A 22,565-nucleotide genomic window follows, 5' to 3' on the forward strand; every position below is an offset into this window, starting at 1 on the left:
TCTTTCTTAGTTGGTCTCTTATGACATGTAAAGCGAATATTTTGCCACGGCTAACCGCTGAAGTGTTCACTGTTATGTTTAGTTTTGCAACAAAAACAGAAGGTTAATTCTGTCCGTTGGAGCAAGGAAAGGGTAGCTGTGACCGCTTGGTATTTATAGACATTACCGAAGCATAACCAGTTTGCGTTCGGCGATGAATACGTCGCGTAGCTCAATTCAGTGAGACCACTCGCTTGTTCAATCCGCACCTTTGTATCCGCAGGGAGTGGAACCTCTGACCCCAAACCTCCCACCGTCGAACACTGTCTATGAAAAAGGGCGAAAGCTTGGGAGAAAGCTATTCACTTCAAAACTTCGCTCACTAGAGCTGAAACGCTGGATCGCTTGTTGTAGACACCACAAACATCGCCAAATTTAGTGCAGTAAATGCCGAGGAAACCGCTTTCTCTGCTTTGATATGTTTAGAGAAGAACATCCGAGGCGAACTTTTCTCCTACAACCCGACCTTACTGCGTAAGGCAATGACTAGTGTAGCTATAGCAATAGCACACCGTGCCGTGTACATTGGGTTGGGTTTATTATGTGCTCCGTACTGCGTACTGTGCGTTACGTGTGATTACCACTTTATTTTTTTCGAAATTTTCCCTCTACTTAGTCTCAAACGCATTCCTTAAGAAAATAAGATTTTTAGCAAGTAAGATTTCAGTGAGTAAGATTTAGGTAAGATTTGAATTGATGTAAGGTTTAAGTAGTAAGAATATCATTTTTCCGAAGTTTACCAAACGTACGTTGCCATCGAAACCTCTAGCCAGCCTATCTCCTTACTATACCCATACCCATACCCATACTATCACTTCACAGTGTGTAAACTAGCGTTTATATTTATACGCTCTGTTAAACAAAACGACGTGTTACTAGTGTGAAAGTTTCAATGTTTGTAAGCTGGGGCCTTCTATACATTGGTCATTAAGAGGAACTGCCAACTTCGTTCTTGTGGATATTACAACTACGTGACAGATTTTGTAGTAATGATTGTAATTGTCTTTCATTGACCGTACGTTTCTGTTTCAGTGCTCAGCGTTTGCTACGGTCAATATGACACAAAAGGTATAACAATATTTTTCCCATTTTTCCTATTTAATGCTCTGGGATCGGTTTCGCACCTGCCACCAATGTAGTGAGCTTACGTCCTCAAGAAACTTCCGGTTCTTCTGGTTTTTGCGGTCCACACTTTTACGAGCGAGCATGTGTGCATTTGCTCGGGTACTTATTACATGGAACGTACTTTCTCTTTTGAAAACATAGAAGTTTGCGTGGTGCCCTAAACACATCGTATATGGGTAGTTTCTCGAGGTGTTCGTTCGGTGAAAATTGTCTTAAAAGGGAGGAATTAACTTCAAGCCGAATCTTATGAAAATTAGTGGCTTCTTGTACCATTTCACTACTACCGTTGGTGTTTCCCGTTCCGGCAATCGAAACTTAGGAATATCTAGCCGCAAAGTGGAATCTTTCAGGAGCCTCTTTTCAAAACAAGGAGAAATCCTAATCATTTGTGTAACACCGTAAAGCAGAGACTGGAGACGGACTAATAGGAATATTGAACCAGCGAAATGTGCCATATCTGTATCGCCTATGTAGACAGATGACACCCTTGAATAGAAAATGGCATTTTGGTAATAGTCGTAGAACAAAAGTGAGACTGCGCATTTGTTTTTGCTGCTATTTCTGTACTCGACAAAAATCTAGAAGTTGTTGCGGTGAAGATGTGCAAAATTCTACAGCACATAACAACATGTGGCATGCAAGGATGATAAAAGCTAGTAGAGAAAGATATTATGTTTCGCCTATATTGAAGTTTACCACGCACGCGTGTATCTTCTAATCTTTAAATTTAAAAGAAAATGAAGATGAACAAGTTTTTTCACATCACGGAAGGGCCGGTTACGAGTGCGTCTGTAGAGAACTGTATTTTTAGACGATATAGCTCGCCAATATCTTGCAGTTTGCGTGTTCGTTTGCACGCTGTATGCTGCCACCACTGACACTTCGCCAAGAAGGGAATTTTGTCTTGTGATTTTAGTGCACAGAATTGTGCCATCAGAATCACATGATTCACAGTCTGCATTCTCGCAAGCCATTTTTCGATCGGATATAACTCACACGTATATAAGTCCAGGTTGTTTTACAGCAAAGCTGTCAACCTCTAGTTCTTCGGTAGTTCTAGTGGCGCGCTTTACCCAAAACATGTAAGCTGGAAAGTGGCATTGTGGTATGTTTTCTCCTATATCTGAATTACACTTCAATGCTATCATTCTGGCACCTTGCGTACATATTCTAGTTTACGAATTTGCTGGGACATTTTACTTTGAGAATGTCAATTAGCTCAATAACGCACTTGCGTGAACCGGAGGGCCCGAAATAAAGGGCAACTGGAAGGCATCGCGGTCAAGACTCCGCATAGCAGACTTAAGTTTTCTCAAACATTCGAATTATGTCTGCAACTTGTATGCAAGTCGTAATGTACGCATTTTCCGACGCATATTACATTGAGAAATTCAAATAAATCCATAAGGCAATTGCGCTAGGCGGATTGCCTAGAAAAATGAATATGTATGCTTTGCAAACGGAGCCGCCGCTTAACGGCCTCGGCCGCTCAGAAATCCCTTAAACTACCTTGTCTTTCACTTTTCCCCGTGATAGAATAATGTTTTCTCGTATATTCGAATAAGACTCCGAGGCTATCATGCCAGCAGCTTGTGTGAACGTCCTAGCTTAGGCATTTTGTGACGCAATTTACTTGTAAACAATCATTTAGTTCTATAATGTACTTGCACTTAGCGGACGGCCAAGAAGCACGAGGGTGTATGCTGAACTTCCGAACACATTCGTGCGCGGGTGACACACCTTGCTTCTCGTGGCGGTACATCTCTAGCGTCCGCGCCAGTTTAGCTGAATGGATAGCAACAACTTTATTGTGAGTCGGGCAAAGTTCAAAGACCCAGACTCGGGCTCGGCTTGCGCGAACATTTAACAAAGAAAATAACAATGAATTTAAGAACGCGCTCTTGGGTGGACTACGCGTTGTCTATCGAACATTTATGCACGCGTTCGTAAATTCGTTATTATTTTCGTTATTAAATGTTCGTGTTAGCCGCCCTAGGTCTCCCATGAGGGGTCTTCGAGGCCTTCCCTCGTCGCCGCCTCTCCGGCCCGCTGGACTGCCCACTAATGTGTCTTGAGGTTAGAGCTGCGCAGAGCGGCTTGCCGCTTCGGCGCAAGAGCCTCCGGAGCTACTGCCATTTTAGCTGATGTATGTAAGAGGAAACTCCCACAACCAGCTTAGCTGTACATCCAAGTTCACTGGGTAGAACGGAGGCAGTTATTTTTTTCCTATGCTCTCAAAACATCTCGTGACGCGTGTTCAACACGCAAAAGTCACAAACGTGGCAAGCCGTTGCTTTAATTGTCACCAACACAAGAACGTCTGGTGATGCTGAAAGCCTGGCTCTTTGATTTCCACAGTATTTGTACGCACACTTGCTTGTAGGAGGTTCTGATAGCGTAATTCCTACTTTGACTCAAAGCCAGTCAAGATTAACTGGAGTAGGATTGGGAGCAACCGAATCAGCCACATTGTACCCCGTGAGTTGGGTCATGCAGACACCGCTAAAGGCATAAGGTATCAGCGATTTCAACTTTACTCAGAACACGAGGGCAAATTGGCTAAATAAAATGAAATTTTGGTTAAGTGCCGAGGAGTGATGCAAGATGACGGAAACAATGATAGTTTTTCTTACCAGATGCCAGGGGTCATGGCTGTTATGGGACAACGAAGAATTCATCGAAGAATATTTCTTTTACGTTGAATAAAATCCTGCTATTGACAGTGCAGTAAATATTTGTAACAGGTATGAGATCTTGAATGGACAATTTTTTACTTATTGCAGTAACTTTTGTCAACCAACTAAGTCACTCGGGTATGAACCGCAACTTTCTAAATTTCGTGGCAAGAAATTGTGACTGCTTGCCCACTACCCCTTCGCGACAGATCATGCTAGTTTGCCAGAGTCGTGAAATGCTTTCAAGTGCCTTGCTCTCCACAAACGTCATCGTGAAATTGAAGTAGCAGAAGGCTTCTGTGCGAGGGTTGCCGGAGCGGAGCACACGTTCATCTCGAGCAATCAAGAAAACACGCCGACGTCGAGAGATTCCTGGATGGACAATCGGTTCTCTGTAGAGCAGCTGCAGGCACCTTCGCAAGCATGTAAGCTTTCCTCATGACGTGGTCCTGATGGTTTCGCTTACATGGCCTTGTGTAATAACCTCGGTAATAACCGCGTCTCCTTCTAACCATATACAACGACTCGTTGAGAAACGCATTGGTTACTGCCTCGTGGCAGTCCAGCCAGCTCATTCCTCTGCTCAAATAAGGTAAATTTCCCCTGGACCTGGCCTCCTAAAGCCCCACTGCACTTGCCAGCTGTTTTGGAAATGTGATGGAGGGGATGGGGGGGGGGGGTACTGACTTACCTTGGAGTGGCATATGAAGCATAGCGAGATATACACTAACGCTATGAACGGATTTCGACGTAGACGGTTCGCGATAGATGATGTGATTGACATTGTTTCGTCTGTACAACAACAAAAAAGCATTAAGAGATTATATGCAGTGATGTTCTGGCACGTGAAAGGTGCATATGACAATGTACACTATGAAGCTCTTGTGGATGCCTTGGAGAACATTGGATTGGGGGGGCCGTGTCTTCCAAGGATTTACAGCTATCTAAAGGGCAGAGCCATCTTTCTACACACAGAAGACGGTACAACAACACGCCATTGTGCTTGTCACGGTATGCCGCAAGGTGAAGTCCTGAGTCCCACTCACTTTAACCTTGCGCTCAAAGACCTTGTTGATGTAGTTCCGCAGTCCGTGCATCTGTAAATAAGCGCAGCCTACGTATTCATCTGGCCATCAGGGGTGACGCGGCTACACGCATGTGTCAGGCTTCAGAGAGCGGCTACAGTAAAGTTAAACTACCTTCAAGGACGTGCACTAGAGCTGTCATCTGAGAAGCACTCGATGGTAGCCTTCACGCGCAAGGCGATGGGCCCATACGCCATAAAAATTAATGGCCAAGCTATTAGTTATGAGAGCATTCATCGCTTTCTGGAAGTAATATTAGATCGCGACCTGTCCTGGAGCACTCATATTGCCTGCATGAAGAAGGAGCACACCATGATCACCCACGTGCTCAGATTTCCCGCCGGAAAATCCTGGTGTGCATGCGTAATAGCGATGCTTCAACGTTATACGGTACTTTTTCTCGGGTTCATGCGCTACAGCTTACCTGTGCTGGGCAGGACCTGCAGATCAAAGCTACACGTCCTGCAGTCGATTCAAGCTCAAGCACTGAGAATACGCCTTAGCTTTTCGATATGAGCATCTTCAACAGCGAATGTCGCGATCGCGTGTGGTCACCTAATCACAACGTATTCTAACGACATCAGGCACTTCGCCCAAATTATACGTCACCACCTCACCACAGCTCCTGATTCTAGGCCACAATCTGCGTTAGGCTATATTATTACTTTGCGTTGTTCGGTGCTTCCCTCGAACATCACGCCTGCACTAGACCACCATTACCGCTATGGTACCTACATCCCTTCAGAGCCCTTATAACCATTCGTGGAATCCAAAAGAAAACACACTCGTCATTTCTAGCCTTACAACAACTCAGACTACTGCTCCTGCATGAGAAACGCAGCGGATGTCTTCACATTTACACGTATGGTCCAGTTTCCTCTTCAAGCTCCACAGGATAATTGGTTACTCCCGCAAAGTCCGTCACCATAAAATTCAAGACATCGAATTTTACGTCGTCGATGGATCCAGAACTCGACTCCCTCCCTGCTGCTCTAGAATTAGTGATTGAAGAACCGTCACAGACATGGTCAATCTCTTCCGACTCTAAGGCTGCTCTGCAGTGCATTATGTCATCATTTCGAAATAGACAAAATGAATAATTAGTCATCGACAATACATTTCCGAATCACCGCGCAATACAGGGAACACACAACATAGTCGATCTGTGGATCTCACGCCATTGCTGTATCTACGCAAACGACCATGCAGATGAGGTCGCCCGACCAGTTCATGACGGCCTCCACTGTGTGGCTATACCGTTATCCAAAACAGGCGCAGCTACAGGTCTTCGTTCGCTTGTACGTGAACTGACACTTTGACACTGGAACTCACCGGAATTCACCAACGCTCGTCTTCTCAACTTGGATCGGAATCTACGACAACGTCTTCCGCCAGGGCATTGTAGAGTGGAGGAGACACTTCTGTGGCGCTTGTGGCTTGGCGTGGCCTCCACAAATGCTTTCTCATTTCGGATCGCATTAGCCAGCAGCCGTACATGCTATTACTGTGGGTGCAAGGAACTAATCACTCACCTTCTCGCTTACTGTCCCCGCTTCAGTGAGCCCAGGAAAAGCTTTCAAGAGCTTTCAAAAACGCCGTTTTTCGTAGGAAAGGCTCCTGGGACCCTGGCCGAAACCGTGCTCAGCCCAGAAGGCTTTGACGGCGTTGTTGCACTTATTGTGGAGAACTGGTCTTAGAAACAGACTTTAGGGAGTGCCATATTCCCGTTTCCTTTTTTTCCCTTTCTTTTTCGCTTCTTGCGGTTTTTGTAACATCTCTTTTCTATCATATTTTAATCCCCCTTTATTCCTCTTACCCACTTTCCCCAATACAGGGTAGTCAGCCTGTATGAAAATTGCCTAACCTTCCTTTCTTTCAATCTATTGCTACTTCCTTCCAACCGTCATTCTCATATTCATTGATTAATTTGATCATATGACATTTATAACACTTCGTCTTATTCTGAAGCTATTGCAGGCATCTGTCTCTGCAAATGAAACTTCTCTTCTAATACATCGCAAATATACAATATAGAGGTTGTGTGCAAGCAATTTTCCCCTTCTGACATGTCAGGCACATGCTTCTCTTTCCTTTTGAAGCATTCAGCTCCACCGATCGAGATATGACCAACTGCTATGAAAACCCGGCTAACTTTTAGTTTGACCCGACGCTTCTTTCTCGGAGTATTATAGGACAACTGAACAGTAGAATACTGAAAGCGATTGCCATCGTCTCTAACGAGTATGTACTAATGTAATAATTTTCAGGTCTCAGTGAAAAGAGTGCGAAAACATGCACGAAGCCCCCCTTTATTGGCGTTTGTCACCCACTGACGGAGGCTTGGTATTATGACGCTCACAACAACACCTGCAAGATGTTGACACCTGGAGTTTGCGCTGGAGGAAACAATCTCTTCCCCAATATGAAGAAATGCATGAAACAGTGCGTGCGTAAGTGAATTTTACGTGGACTGTTATAATTGAACGAATGCTTTTTTGAGTCTTTGCACGTTCTTTTTACATGAATGACATTTGAAAAAAAAAAAAACACGATCCGGTCACTTCCCTCTCTTCCTCGCGTTGCGGTAGTGGTGATGCCTATGATGTCAAGATTGGGTAACGAGATGAAAATTGGCGTTGGGCATTGTTGGTCAAGACAACGGTCGTAATCGACAACACAAGTTAGGGGTCGGTCGCGCACACCCTGAGCTATCGCGCAAGATTACTGTTGGTCAATTACTGCAAGGCGTCTCATTCAGAATAGCCTCTCAAACCGCTACCTTCTGTGCATGTACTTTGGAGGCCCGAACGAGAAATACTGCTTTGGAAGATGATCACATTATGCGCATTGCATAGAACTTGTTCTTGCGGCGTGTTTGCGCGTAATTCGTTCTTGGCATGATTTTCAAGACAGCACCGGCGCAGTAATACGAGGCGTACGTAATAATGATAGCGATAAGTCTACGACGTGTCTTACACCCGCCATTTACCCAATTTACGCAGTGAATGCTCAGAGGCTTAGGTTGTTGGTGAAAAATAACATGGAAAGCATCACAACGTCATAGCCAACAGCGATAACGCAATGACAACGCCACGTAGTTTATACAGTAGCTCACGGTATTCACAGCTACCAAGTGCCATATAAAACCAGCACTGCTAATGTAGCATCGTCAGCACTTTTGTTTACAGCACTCGGAAGCCATACTTTCGTTCGCAATCAAAAGTTATCCACCGATAACTTTTCATTTTATATTGCCTGCATACCAGCATACATCGCAACACTATTTAAACTCCTCTACCCTCCGTGGTCTGTCCATTTACTGAGACTTCAACAGCTGCAATTTCAGTAAAATTGCAGATATAACATCTCGGAGCGCACTCCACTGAAGTTTTAGCTGTTTCTTATTTTCGATTTTGTTAGGGGCCCTGTCATTGCCACGAACGATGAGCAGTGAAGATGACGTTTGTTCAACCTGCCGTAGCCAATCAGATGAAAAATATTGCTGCACTGCTACAATTGGGATTGCGCATGCTCAGCTGAAAGTGATATGAACATTCTGAGATCCAGGCTGCCACCTCTGTCGCATAATGGAGTGGAAATTCTCTTGTTTATGCACCTGATCTCGAATTTGTTAGACAGGAGCCAGCTCATATTTAATGTGAAGGATTGAGCACCAGTTGGTACTTGATTGAAGCAGCATATCATTTCACAATGAAAGGACCAAATAGCACATAAGATATTGCAGATATGTAACTCCAGCAAAGAGCAAATTTTATATCAGGGTATATACCGAAAACGGCGGTGCAGTGGAGCTTATTGGCAGGTTATTTCTCGTGTGCTAATACAAGCATATGCACGCTTTTGCAGCCCTGACTCCATCCTCCTCAAAAGTATGCCTACAACCACCAGCCGTTGGCCCGTGTGGACCACTAAAGGTGTCCTGGTTTTTTGATCCTCAAACCATGTTCTGTAAAATGTTCAACCACACCATCTGTGGTGGAGTAGGGAACTGCTTCCTGAGTGAGTTGAAGTGCCAAGAAACGTGTCTACGTAAGTACAAAATTTTCTTCGCTGAGTATATCCGCAGTAATTTAATGCGTTCCGAGTAATTTCACCAGACGTGCGCCCTTACCCTATTTACTTAGCATGATTTTGTTGTCTGGGCACCGATCTAGAGTCACATTTAACAAAGTCCTACACATGCGAATAGTTACAAATACAATGCAAACATGAGGGTACATCTCGCGTTCGATCGTTCGAGATGAACAAGCTCATACAGTCGTCGGGACTGATTTACGCTACAGTTCTGTGCGTTCCTAACAATATACATCTTGGCGTGGTTTCGTCGGGCACTCATCAACTCGTGTTTGGCTAGGACTTCCTGTCCACCCCGTGTGCCCATATTTTTTGGCAATTTCACCCAAACCCCGTTGGGCACGGGAAGATTGCGCGTGGCTTACGTATGTGCGCACGTATGTCCACGCTGCGGCTGGAGTGCTCGCAAGGGTCGCGGCTTGTACCGATGACACCATCATCATCATCAGCCTGGTTACGCCCACTGCAGGGCAAAGGCCTCTCCCATACTTCTCCAGCAACCCCGGTCAGGTACTAATTGTGGCGATGTCGTCCCTGGAAACTTCTTAATCTTAACCGATGGCACATTTTGTTTTAAGCTAGATGATCAGACACGCTCGTTTAATACTAGCGCTCGTCCTGTTTATTTGTGCCTCTTTGTGTGCGCTTTGTACCGCCTTAACACTTGCATTTATGGAGATCGGTCAACCAATCCATAGCCGTGTCAAAGATCCAGGGGAACTCAGCATCGCCCGTGGAACCGTGTGATGTCATCGATCGAGTTGCGAGCATTCAGTTAAAATCAGTAACTATCGATTGATACAGAACGCCTCAAAAGGCACGCAATGTTTCCCGAAAAAGTGGGCATAAACAACAACTTCCGGGACCCGAGACTTGCAGCGGCAACACGTGAGTGCTACGTTCCTGCACAGAAACAGGTCGTGGGCCACTTTCTCGAAGTTCCTTGAATAGAGCAAGCTGTCCATCGCTGGTGAAGACTAGCAAAAGAAACACGATGACAGCGGCTTATAAAGAACACCAAGTACACCTGCAGGGCCCCCGGACACGCTACGATGGTGCCGCGCTGCTATACAGCAAGCGACCATTTTCTTTTATCACTTCTAGCAAACGTTTTCCCCACGCTCCCTAATCAGTACGAAAGTTATTAAGGCGAAAGCCTTCGATGACTCAGGGGTCAAGAAATACGACGCCTGTCCAGTGTTAATGGGATCGAAATACAAGCGCGTGAACCAAAAAGCCATAAATTCTTTAGGATTAAAACAGGTGAATTATATGTGCTCGTATTCAACTGACATCTTTTTAAATGCTTAGGGTGGCCACAAATGTGTCTCCGTGTGGTTTCCCGGTTTTGTTCATACTTGCCGAGTAATGTACACGTGTCTTGGACGTTTTGAGCAGTATAAGTACGCCTGGGAGAACGGGTAATAAACCCATTCTTGAAGGTTAGCGCTGTATGTTTGTCCAACTTCTCATTCCTTGTCCCTCTCATTCTTTCTGCGCTACAAAAAAAGTAGAAGGCACCATATATACAAGCCCGTGTAGCTACCCTCTTCGATTAAAGTGTTAAAATTAAAAAAAAGCAATTATTTACTGAACCTGGGTATTTGTTTGAGTTGTCTTCATGGACTTGCGTCCACCGTTGTAATATGACAATAACCACGCTGAACCGCCGGCGATGTCTAGGCGACCGAAAAAGAGAACAGCAGAAAAACAAATGAAGAGAAAGCAAGTAAAACGAAGTAACAGCACATTCCAATTAGAATGCCAAAGTAATTTAATGAATGTGCGATGAGAGTGGAGGCTTTCTCGCTCATTCTCTTTAGCGTACGCTAAAGTTACTGTAAACTTTTTTTTTACTTTTCTTCCGAGCCAAGTAGTGATCCCGCAGCTGTTCTAAAGTCTGAGCTACGCTAATAACTTGTCCTCATACCAAGATATCTTGCATTCGTCCATAGATCTGCAGATTAAGTGGGCGCTCGCTCAGCAAGATTTTGTTTCGTGTTCTGCATTCGCTCACACTCAGATCCATACGCACTCACACGAAAGTTATGCTCACGTCTACTCACATTTAAAGGCATACAATCACGTTCAAGCTTGCGTCTGCTCACAATAGCGGGTGCCCACTCCCACCAGTACTCACGTCAATCATACTATCAGCTACTCATTATAAGTCGTACGCATATATTTTCACTCTCTCACACGCTCGCTCCCCCTTGTACGTATGTTCACCCAACTTAGGTACCCTTGCATCCACGTTAACCGACTCACGACTGCGAAATTAGTGTTAGTGCACACAAGATGTCCACCTAACACGACAGAAGAAGAATGAGTTGGAGTACAACGTACAAACGTGTTATTACGCGCGCGGGACCATATGTTTGCGTTGCGCAACAATAGGAATATCTCGGGAACCTGACTGCTTGCCTTACTCAAGTTACTAGGGTGCTAGAACTATACCACGTTCAACGAGGTTGTAATACGTGCGTGTGGTGTCACGTAGTATAAAGCTGTAACCGCCTCTATCATTATGCGAAATCATAGTGCGCTTCGCATACCCTAGTTCGGTAGGTGTGTTATAAAAGATATGATAAAATACCATGCAATGTCAAGCAAGCTTCAGGGCTTTCTGGACATCCACATACCTACTCTGCATAGTTCCGGTCATATCTCGAATATTTTCTATGAAGTTGATTATTTGTTATCACAGACAAAACCTGCGGAAAACTACGATATAAAATTGAAGGAAGCAAATGCGAAAGCGTCCATGGAAGAAGCACGACGCTACCAAAAAAATTTTACGGCCTTTTCAGATGAAAAGCTTTGCAAGTTGAGGAGTGTTTGTGTTTGATAGACTATTAGAAGGCCACCAGCATTGTTACATAAGGAAACGCCCTTTCTGCATGATATGGGCTGCTCCGCATGCAGGCTTTTGCACAAACTTTGCCATATGCGAGATGAATGACATCCCACTAGTAGAATGGCTCAAGCTTTGACTCGCGTATTGAAAGCTCGGGATGAGTGGAGAACCGAGGAGGGCGATAATAATTAAGGTCACTAGTCCGCCTGTTGATGCTCTAATTTCCGTTTATAATCTTATGGCCGTCTTTTCATTTAGGTAAGCGGAGTTGTGCGGGGAAGCACACCTGTAGGCTTGGACAAAGTCAGTGCGATCGCTTCGCAATTCACTAGCTCAAATATCAAGAAACAGAAATCTCACGTTGACGTGTGAGCTTGCGTCAAGACAAATCATCAGTACGTAAACGTGCACTATGTACAAGCTTTCCGAACAGCGTACTTCTAATTCATTGACATCAACTGGACTAACGAATGCAGCAGTCAGTGGTTCTTTTTTATCATAACATATTCAGGCATATAAAGCATCTTATCTAGCCCATTCCAACTATCTAGCCCTAACATAGAGCCGCAGCTTTCACTCATTTCTCTAAAGAAAACAGTGCCGTCAGTGTATTGGTGGAATTTTACGATTATTGCACGATACTAAGAGTATGTAAACTGACGAAACTGACAAAAATAGTATTCGAACTTAACGGCCACAACACGCCTCCGTCTAAGTCCACTGAAATATAATTCGACACAAAGCGGTGATAACATCCTTGATAGTCAATAACTGAATGTCAGTAAACAATTGTGTAGCACGGTGGGTAGTTTCAAATGAATAATATTTGCAATCAGGTTTTGTGTTTTCGCACGATGTCTTCGCTAATGTGAATACAATCTTTCATTTCCAGCAAAACAGAAGCCGGAGGTTTTCTGCAGCAAACCGGCAAAACCTGGCAGGTGTTTGCTTGCAAAGAAACGGTTCTACTTCGATGATAAAAAGAATGCCTGTCTCATGTTCCCAAACAATAAATGCGGTAGCAATAGGAACGGCTTTGCGAAGTTCGAGAAGTGCATGCAACGGTGCAGCTGTAAGTTTTTCTCTTTTTTGAATCCCAAATCTTTGTGAAAAAAATGCCACACTAATATCTAGGACAACACAATATGCCATACCATATCTGTAATTTCGATATCAAAAAACGAATCTCAAAATTTAGGAAAATATTTTGTATTGTGGGAACGTTCCCGACTACGGAAATGCATATCGTAGTTATTGTCACAATCATCTTTTATGTTAAGCTTTAATAAAACAACATAGCGCAAATGACATGGGAGACAAACAACAGAAGATGGAATATTTGAAAAGATCTATTTCCTTTATTATAAACTGGACATTTCTGAAGGCTCGCAAGCAAACACTCTCTGCACGTGTGTACATTGTATTTATGTATACTGTGTGCGTTTTCTATCTGCGTCTGTACTGTATTGGGGTGTTTGCCACTTTATTGTTTACAACATTTACACTGGTAATTTTTCCTAAGCCTTTCATTCCTTATGCCTTTTGTGTATTCGTACTGTATCTCTGGTGTTTAGTATACTCCAAATGAACCACTTCGATGTGCCGTATAGTGTGTTTTTGTTTTGTTTTCTTATATCTCGTAGTATTAGAAATGTTTGATATGTGACAAATTGTGATGCATGTCACCCATGTCAAAAGGAGAAGCCGACACCACATTTCAGCGCCAACATTTCCCTATTTATCGCATAAATAAAAAATACCACCGTGATATGTTCTAGATATTAGGTAAACATTTTGTACTAGGAACTCTTCCGAATACGGCTGGAAACACATCTGAAGATGCGCTTCATTCCATAGAAATTATATTTCCTGCTGCTGCTGCAGCATAACAGATTAGTTCAGGTCAGGGTGTATTCTTGATACTACGAACGCTTTAATCAGTTCCCGATCAGCAGGAACCTCTGCTTATGTAAATACGTTATTTCATACAGAACTTCCTTATGCCAGGAGCACAAACATTGATTTTGCGAAATTGATAGATTTGCGAAACGTTGTTGTACATTTCTGGCTTTGCCGCAGCGATGATCGTTGTCTTGACCACGCGAAATTAGGTTTTGCAACCAACAGCAAACTGCTATCTTTGAAAAGAAATGTGTGCGAAAAGAACAATCCACCGGTAGTAAAACATGGCTCACAAACATTGAGAATTAGACAGAAGCTTCCGAAGAAACTGAGGGCATCTCGATGAGTTGTGGAAGAGAACATTTAGGCGTGACTTTATGAGGTATGAAAAGTTGGTGTGGACTAGCGAACAAACGGGTGCGGTCAATATTGTAGCTTAGATCAACAGTAAGAAGGGGAGCTAGAAAGGAGCGGCGAGGGCTCATTAGAGTTAGAGAACGAGCGCCGAGAAAAAGGAAACGCAGTCGAGCCCAGCGGAAAGCTAGGCGGCGTGATCACGCTCGGAACTTTGTAAGCACACCTTGATATCGGCTAGCGCAATACAGAGGAAGCTTGAGGCAAACCTTCTGTGATGATAGTGATGATGATGACACTGCCAAATACTATTGGACGTTATGAAACGCCTTTTCTCGATGAGTTCCTTCAAAATTCACAGTAAAGAATGATATATTTGCATGATATGGCTTCTGAAATTTGCGCATAGTTTTCTTTTGTCTGATAAAACGAATGAACAGACTACTAAATGCGACACAGCACAAGCTTTTCATTTTTTTCTGGTATTATTTGCGCGACATAATAAATGGTGCTGGCTTCACTGCTTCGGAATTCTTGCTGAAGATCCAATAGCGTACTCGTCATTATTTTGTGATACTGTAACAAATAATAATAATATTGGCCTCAATAACAATAGCACGAATACAAGCTTATTTTCATTCCCAGTGAATAACTTACCTGGTGCGACGTTATGAAGCTACAAAATAGTAGTTCTACCTGTGATTTATGTATCCTGTACCACTTAGTAAAGAACCATAAATGCAAAAAAAAAAACATTTTGTAGCTTTTAACTGTTGTGACTTACCACCGCATTCCAAAAACTAAAAAACAAACCTGCGAATACATCTTTCTTTCTTTCATCTTACTAAAATTACCGCAAGTATACTTCAGCTACTTTCAAAACTATGGTAGTTTTTTATTCGTTGGCGAACATTGCACGAAGCCAAAACCAAAACATATCAATAACCAAACAAGAGCAGATATAATGTAGGCTAAGGTACAATTTTCCATTCATAGGAAAGCATGCGCTTCATCTCGTGCTCTTCCAGTAATATTTCTGGAGTGAAAATTTCTTGTATAGAATGCTTTTTAGTTAGCATAACACATGTCATAATTCCAATGTCTCACGCCATCATACAGAACATTACGTCATAACTAGTCTTTTTTAAGTGCCATAGAATGTGTCCCGCCCCGGCATCATGAAATCACACGCCGTCCACTTGCGTATAGAAGACGCGCCAGCTATCATAAGCCAAGTCTTAAACAAAATAGAAGCCCTCTGTGCAAATGAAAGCAACGGCCTGTTCTTAGCGCAAACCTGAAAAAAAGCATTCAGTATTTTTCTGTGTGGCTCTTAGCTAGTCATTTATGGCAATTTACACGCTGTTTATCACTTAGTACTGCGTTAAAAGGTAAACAAAAACCCGGAGCACTTCGCCGACCAAATAAAGATTTAAAAGAAAAGAAGACGTTTCGGCTCCCACACGGGAGCCTTGTTCACAGGTAAAAAAATCACGGGAGCCTTGTTCAAAGGTTTTTTTACCTGTGAACAAGGCTCCCGTGTGGGAGCCGAAACATGTTTTTTTCTTTTAAATCTTTATTTGGTCGGCGAAGTGCCCCTGGTTTTTGTTTACCTTTTAACCATGTTTCATCCCGACCAGACGGGCTTCCGTCAAACACTGAACTTCACTTAGTACTGCGGTAGGTGGATCAACACTAGATTCTCAAAGACTTAGGAAAACGACAATTTTGATTGTTATATGGAGGTTTTATCTTCGTTTGCTCTGGTTCCCCTTTGTTAAGGACAGCCCCCAAACTGTACAATGCAAATACTGCTTCCCGTTTGTGCACCGCCCCAGGCAAGAACGTAATGGACCACACCACTCCCAAGGGCGAGATGTCACGTGTTTCTTTTTTTTTTCAAATTTCTTTAAAGTGATACGTTCATGAGGGGGCGAATGTTTCGATTCATCTCACGCTGCAAATCAATAGCGTGAGCTGCCGGGCTTGCCACTGCCACAAACGGTACGGCGCTTGTCGCAAGGGCCCTTCGCACGCGTCTAACGGTTCCGCTGGACACGTGCGAAAATTTCGCAGCCAGCTCCACTGGCGATGGTGGGCATTGGGGGCGTTCGCATTTTTTTTCGGTATTATTCAGAGCACCATCGCTGCTGCTGGCCAGTGGGACGCCGCATCGGCATCGTTTAATGCAAAGCTTTGTAGACGAATTTTCTCAGAGTTTGCTAGCCATGGCTGCTACTGGTGTTTTTGTAGAATTGATCCCGTACATGGCAGAACTTAGGTTCCGCATCGTTGAAGATGCAACTAGCCCTAGAGATGTGCCGGTTGCCGCCTGTAACCTGCTCGAAGTTTCGCACATGGTACAGCAAAGGAAACCTTAGAATTGCCACTGGAACAAATACATTCCGTGAAACGCATAATTTTGTCATCGAAATTAAGAATTTCCGAGGTACGGTGTGTCTGCTGCGTCGGCTCCTCGCTGATTAAGGCGAGAGTAATTTCTCGGTATATCACAGCAAGCGCTGCCGATCAGGGTGATGGCGTCAAAAATAATGCGGCGATCCTGAATATTGTATAAGTCGTAGTACCATGGATCACTTTGATCACGTATTTCGTGTTTCCGCGTCTTGCTTATTTTATAAGACACACGATCACTGCGGCGCAATACGGGTTGCAGAATATGAACGGTAATATAGCCTATAATTACCACTTCTAGAACGCTTTGCTTAGCATAGATTCTAAAATCTGTTTTGGACCTACAAAATTTTTAGATTTAGCCAGCTTTCATTTCAAAGCCGAAATATATGCCACTGAATAGGTAGCGTGGTTCATACAATGCAGTTCAATGTTTTCACATCTGTTATCGCACGTAGTAATTACTGTTGTAATAGAACAACTTAGGCTGTTAGGTAAATATTCATGATAAAATAACGTATGACTAAACCGCAACAAATATGGCAGGCCCATTCAGGTTATTGCTGGAAACGTATCATCACTTGAACGCACATAACGGGCTTTAATAAAAAAAAGAACATATACATGAACGATGAGGACAAAGTACCATAGCGGCAATCAGCTCGTTTCAGAAAAAAAATACAACTGCAATAAAGGACCGATCAAGATCAACGCTGCGCTAATATAATTGATGTTCCTATTTTGGTTCATGATTGTGCAATTAGTTTTGCTGGCTTCACTGACAACATGTCAAATAAAAATATGTATTGGTGCTTGTTTTCTTCCACAGACATCAAATCTACAAAGACTGAGCAAAAAATTAGTAATGAGTTGCCTCACGGAGGCGTACCTGGTTATCCCACGCCACCTGGTCAACCTGGGTCATATGGCCATGCTGGTTACCCTTCCGCCCCCGGAGGTCAGCCTGCTCTACCCGGAAGTATCGGTGCACCAAGTACAAATGACTTACCAGGCCAGCTAAGTAAACCTACTCTTCCAGGACAACCTGTCGTAACTGGCCCTCCCGGCAACGCCCTCCCAACTGGACTTCCGAGCACGCCTGGTCAACCAAACCAATCAGGTTCAGCTGTTGTACCCGGCCAAAACCTGACACCGGGCAAAGCCGTCAGACCACCCATACAGGGCTAGACTGTGAGACCAAACGTAACACGTCTACCTGACTATCCTATGTCGCCGAACGTTTGTTACCCTTAAAACTCCATCAAGCACCACCGACTCCACAACCATTGCAAGAGAACGCACCGAAGCTATCCAGCCAAACTGGCCGCTGAAAGAAGGGCCAACTACTCTTATTGAGTAGTAGCCGGATTCACGTTAAATAAAAGAAATTCAACTTTATTCCCTATCCCATTAAGTAGAACGTTTATTCTCAACACCACATAAAATTATCTCTCGCCTGAAAAATACGCCAGTTTGATATGTTCAAACATACAAGTACAACACATTGAACTTCTTCTACACAAGGACATCATTATTTTTTTTTTCACTAAATTTTATTTTCCGTCCCTTTCTATCAAAAGGCTTTCAAGCGAAGCTTTGTTTGCCTACTTTCCCGGGAGTTGTCAGGGCTGTTCGGCTGCTGTTGGGTCGCAGTCTATCTCCGCGGATCTATTTGTTGAAATATATAGCAATGCTATGCACGCACCTAATTGAAAATGCCAGCTACCTGGTACTATTTCCGAGAAAAATAAACACTGTATGATGATCACGAGTTGCGCTTCTGTTCTGGTTAATAAATAAACTGAATTCTCAAATAAAACCTGAACATAACATGTCAGTTCACATGCGTCTCCACAGCACACCGATTTCTCAATGGAATCGTGAATTATATTTACACGTTTTCTCATTTGTACTATTTAACCCTCATGATGCATCATTGTGTGTGTTAATTGTTGAGCAATCCTCCGGAATTGTGACGCCCCAATATGGATCCTACATAACACCTGCACACATTATGTCGGCTCACCGATATCTCTAAGACACACGAATATATTAAGCTAATGGTGAATTGCGGCTCTCGCATTGCCTGATTTACTTTATTATCTTTAGATGAGCCTTTCGGTATGTGCCACCAGGGCTTTGCGCGTCCTTGGAAAATCCTCCACAATGGGCATGTCCTACTGCGACTCAAGAGGTACCCAATCCCTAAATGTCGCTTGATACCTATCGTACTTTGCTCTGCATGGAAGGTGTTGCCTTTGAATATTGATTGAGTATTGACGTGTTGCTTTCTCTAACTCTGTTATCGTAATCGTTCTCTCCATAAGCATCATACATCGCTTTCATTCTTTTAAGATTACTACGTATACATCTTACAATGTGCATCCGCCTGATTTAGAGTTTGAATGTGGGCACAGCTTGTGTACGACGCAGTACATAAACATAAATATTGTATGAAAACAATGTTAAGACTTGTGGATAAACATAAACGCTCAATTAGAGTACACGTTACATATAATGAACGCAAATATAATTTTCGGCGAGGCCGTTAGTTGTAAAGTATTTATTTACCAGCTTTACTAATTAACGCTTCACTTTAAATATCTTCTGGCATGTGCGTAGGATCTGAATAAATTAAAACCGCAATACAGGTCATCATTACTGAAGACGTGAGGCCCCCAGAAAAGCAACTCAATTTATACTTTCATTGTACATGCATGACTCAAAGGGGTGCATTTTCATGTTCTTTCTTAAGAATTCGATAACATGCACCGACATGTACCAAAATTTGCCAAGTCAGACAGGGTTCAGCGATCAATTATATTTAATTGCGCTCATTTCCGTTTTGAGCGTAGATGAAGCTCTACTCGAGTGGTGGCACAGATACGAACTCTCAATTTTTACGCTCAGTTCCACCTCTGTGCAGATGAGTCGATGGGTCCGCATGACGACCACCGGAACATTCCTATTTCTCTTAGAACAAAACAAAAAATGGGGCACGCTATAGGCGTCAGCACCTTTTTCTTTCTTTAAGTATTCTAGATCAAAAACGATCCACCTTTTATGATTTGAATGAAATAAAGTTCATCTTTTTTAATTTTACAGAGTGCGCTAAAATAAAAAAGGATTTTCGTTCAATATGCTCGCTTTTCATTCTAAAGCTCATTTTGGAAGCATACTCCGCCTTCTGTGTTTAGAAGCCTCTCTGAATCCCACCACCTTAAACAGAACATATGGCTTCGTAAGACGTTATCTCAGGCTTCTGCCTAAGCAAGCCCGGTTCACTGCCTAAAACCATTGCATGCGGTGAGCAGGCCGCCGTGTGAAAGTTCCTGAATGTGACCTTGCTTTTCGCTCTTAGACCAGTCAGGTTGCATATGTTGCTGCCGGCAATGCTTAAAAACGTTTGTCATTACAATGATTTGCTCATATCCAGCTGAGTACTAGAATTTGATTTCAGAAGTGCCCTCGTAAGCAAAGCATTCAAGTACCCTACCACCACTTTCAATTGCAGTTTCTGTATTTATCGAAATTCGCACAACCCACGTGACAAAATACTACACTTGTGAAGGTTTTCAAGCAAAAACTAGAGCGTATTTACTCTCTAAATTAACGCACATTTCTAAGAGAATACTTACAACATATTTAAAACAAGAACCTAAATAAATAACAACACCAAATATTCAAAATGTATGGTCTATTTGGCTGCATTCTCTTGTGATTCTATAAAAAGAGAAGCAATTTGAAAATAAGTTGTCTTGCAGATGAATGCTTTCAGTCTTTTGCTTTATTTAAAGATGAACGTATGTTAAGTAGGTATACAGGATAAAATTTTTACCTACACATAGTTGCGAGCTGAATATCTTGGTATGTTTTGGATCAGTGCCTTCCTTCACTCTGGAAGCTCAAGTCTACTTAATGACTTATTTGAACTTGACACACAGAACGCTAATTTGAAGTTCCAAAGGGCAATTGGAACATCATGGACTTGTATGTTTTGAAGTCCTTTTATAGAATATTTTATTGAAGGCTCGACTGAAGGCTTCAAAATTTTACAGAAGTGGATTCAAGGTAACATCAATATTAGAATTCAGAATGCGCCAGAAACCTTGGCTAAGTAAAAATTACCTGCAAGGTTCAGGCAATTGTCTTGAACAGAGACATGGGATCATAAAACACAGTCAAATGTTCGGATGACGACAAAGGTTGCCTGTATATGGCATACACGGTGATTGAACGACCTCAGTCATTTATTTTTGAAAATAACCTTTGGTAATGATCAAGATATTCTAGGAGAAGAGTAATAATGCCTGTTTTTACAACTATTGCTACAGTGCCTCCTAAAGTAGGGCGGTTGTGCCTGTAGATTGTGGTGGGTTGGAGCGGTTAGCCACGAAGAAAACACACTTTTTATCGACAGGTAATGGGAAATTGGGAAGAGGCCGCTAATCCGGGCCGCTCCCATGGCATCTTCGGCGATGGCCCGTGCCCGTCGCATCAGTGGCTGGCGGACCTCGGAGGCGCCGTCGCGAAGGACGCCTTCCCACTGCTCTGTGGTGCGGCATGCAAGAAGGATACGGGGAAGGGATAGGCGGTTAGCCGGGTCTCTGTAGTTACAGTAACATGGAGATCAAAACTGAGTAGGTAGACGGTAGATAAAATGGCGTGCGTGTTTTTTTAGTTGTTCAGGAAAGCGGGCTTCTAATGACCGTTGTAAATTGCAGTTTTAGATAGCGTTGCATAAAGTTAAGCGGATATATATATATATATATATATATATATATATATATATATATATATATAACACAAAATTGCCACGCGACTGGGAGATCGCGAGACCTTGCGTGTACTCGCGTGCTACTCTCAAGCGCGGAAAAACACTTTTATGTAGAACGCTTCGAGCAGCAGAAAGCTGTATCGGGAGTTTATCATGTTGCTCTACAATTTCTCTATTGAGACTTTTCATCTAATTTTCATACATATTTGAGAAGTTGAATTAATGAAGACTATATATATAATTAGGCGAATACAAAAAAGGTTATCTGCAAGTGAGTTCCAACAACATTACTTTGGTTCTGTCCATCTACGTTGTATTTTGATATCTTTAAATCTTGGTACATGTTAGTTGGGACACACTGCATAAAACGACCTTAAGGTTTAACAGTTTAGGCGAAAAAGATGGTAAAAATTTAAATGCCGGATGCGAAAAAGGAGAAATAGTCGTGTCTTTCCGCTTCGCCACCGGGCAGTGCCATCTCGACAGTGACTGGTGTGCTATTGTGGGCAGGAGGTTGTTCCGCACGCACGTGCGAATGTCTACTGCAGCTGCCAGGTGGTAATGTTCGCGAGCTGACGTTGTAAGAATTTAGCTGTTAAGTTCACTCGCTTTTTTAGCCCTTTAATTTGTAGTGCATTTCTTTATCACAGAAAAGTGTTATTTTTCGTCCTTCAGACGTGATCCTTTCCATTATCTTATTTCTCTCGCATACTGTGTTCTAAATACTTTGCAATACTCTGCAGCTTTATGCAACCAAGGAGGGCGAGGGTCCCTCAAGCCATGTCTGTGTGGCGTTTCCTCTACCTCCTCTATTCATTGTATGTAAATTCATATCACTAAATACAGAAAGGTCACGGGAAGGACTCGCTCTGTCCATGCTACCTCACAGCGATGAAACACCTACTGTTCTTTCCAAGTGCCGTTGCAGAACTGATTACGTGCCTCTTCGAGCGCCGAGTTATGTCGGGCACTCAAGCCCCCAGATCCGCGCCGCGCTACCCGCGCGACTTGGCACCGTGCCAGCTGCGCCAATGACGTAATTCGCAGCACCGCTCGCCTATCCTTATCTAGGTCATCCATCATTCGTCATGATAGCTGCGACGCTGACCTCAACCTTGGCGCTGTGGCAGCTTTCACTGCCGAGTTTCATACGTTCGTATTGACAGTATTCAAAGTTTGGGTATAAAGACTCACGCGTAAAATCAGTGTAATCGGTGTAATCGTGTAGTCAAGCCACTCGA

General features: G+C 43.2%; 1 protein-coding gene across 1 annotated transcript; it reads left to right on the forward strand.

Moving 5' to 3' along the window:
* Positions 1-7,174: 7,174 nt before the first annotated feature.
* On the forward strand, positions 7,175-18,289 carry LOC129385340 (tissue factor pathway inhibitor 2-like). Its single transcript, XM_055071973.2, has 4 exons — positions 7,175-7,374; positions 8,792-8,974; positions 12,769-12,948; positions 17,377-18,289. The coding sequence occupies exons 1-4, from the start codon at positions 7,299-7,301 to the stop codon at positions 17,733-17,735; spliced, it is 798 nt and encodes a 265-aa protein (XP_054927948.2). The 5' UTR covers positions 7,175-7,298; the 3' UTR covers positions 17,736-18,289.
* The last annotated feature ends 4,276 nt before the right edge of the window (positions 18,290-22,565 follow it).

This window comes from Dermacentor andersoni, chromosome 7 (assembly GCF_023375885.2).
Source record: "Dermacentor andersoni chromosome 7, qqDerAnde1_hic_scaffold, whole genome shotgun sequence".
In the NCBI taxonomy this organism is placed as follows: Eukaryota; Metazoa; Arthropoda; class Arachnida; order Ixodida; family Ixodidae; genus Dermacentor; species Dermacentor andersoni.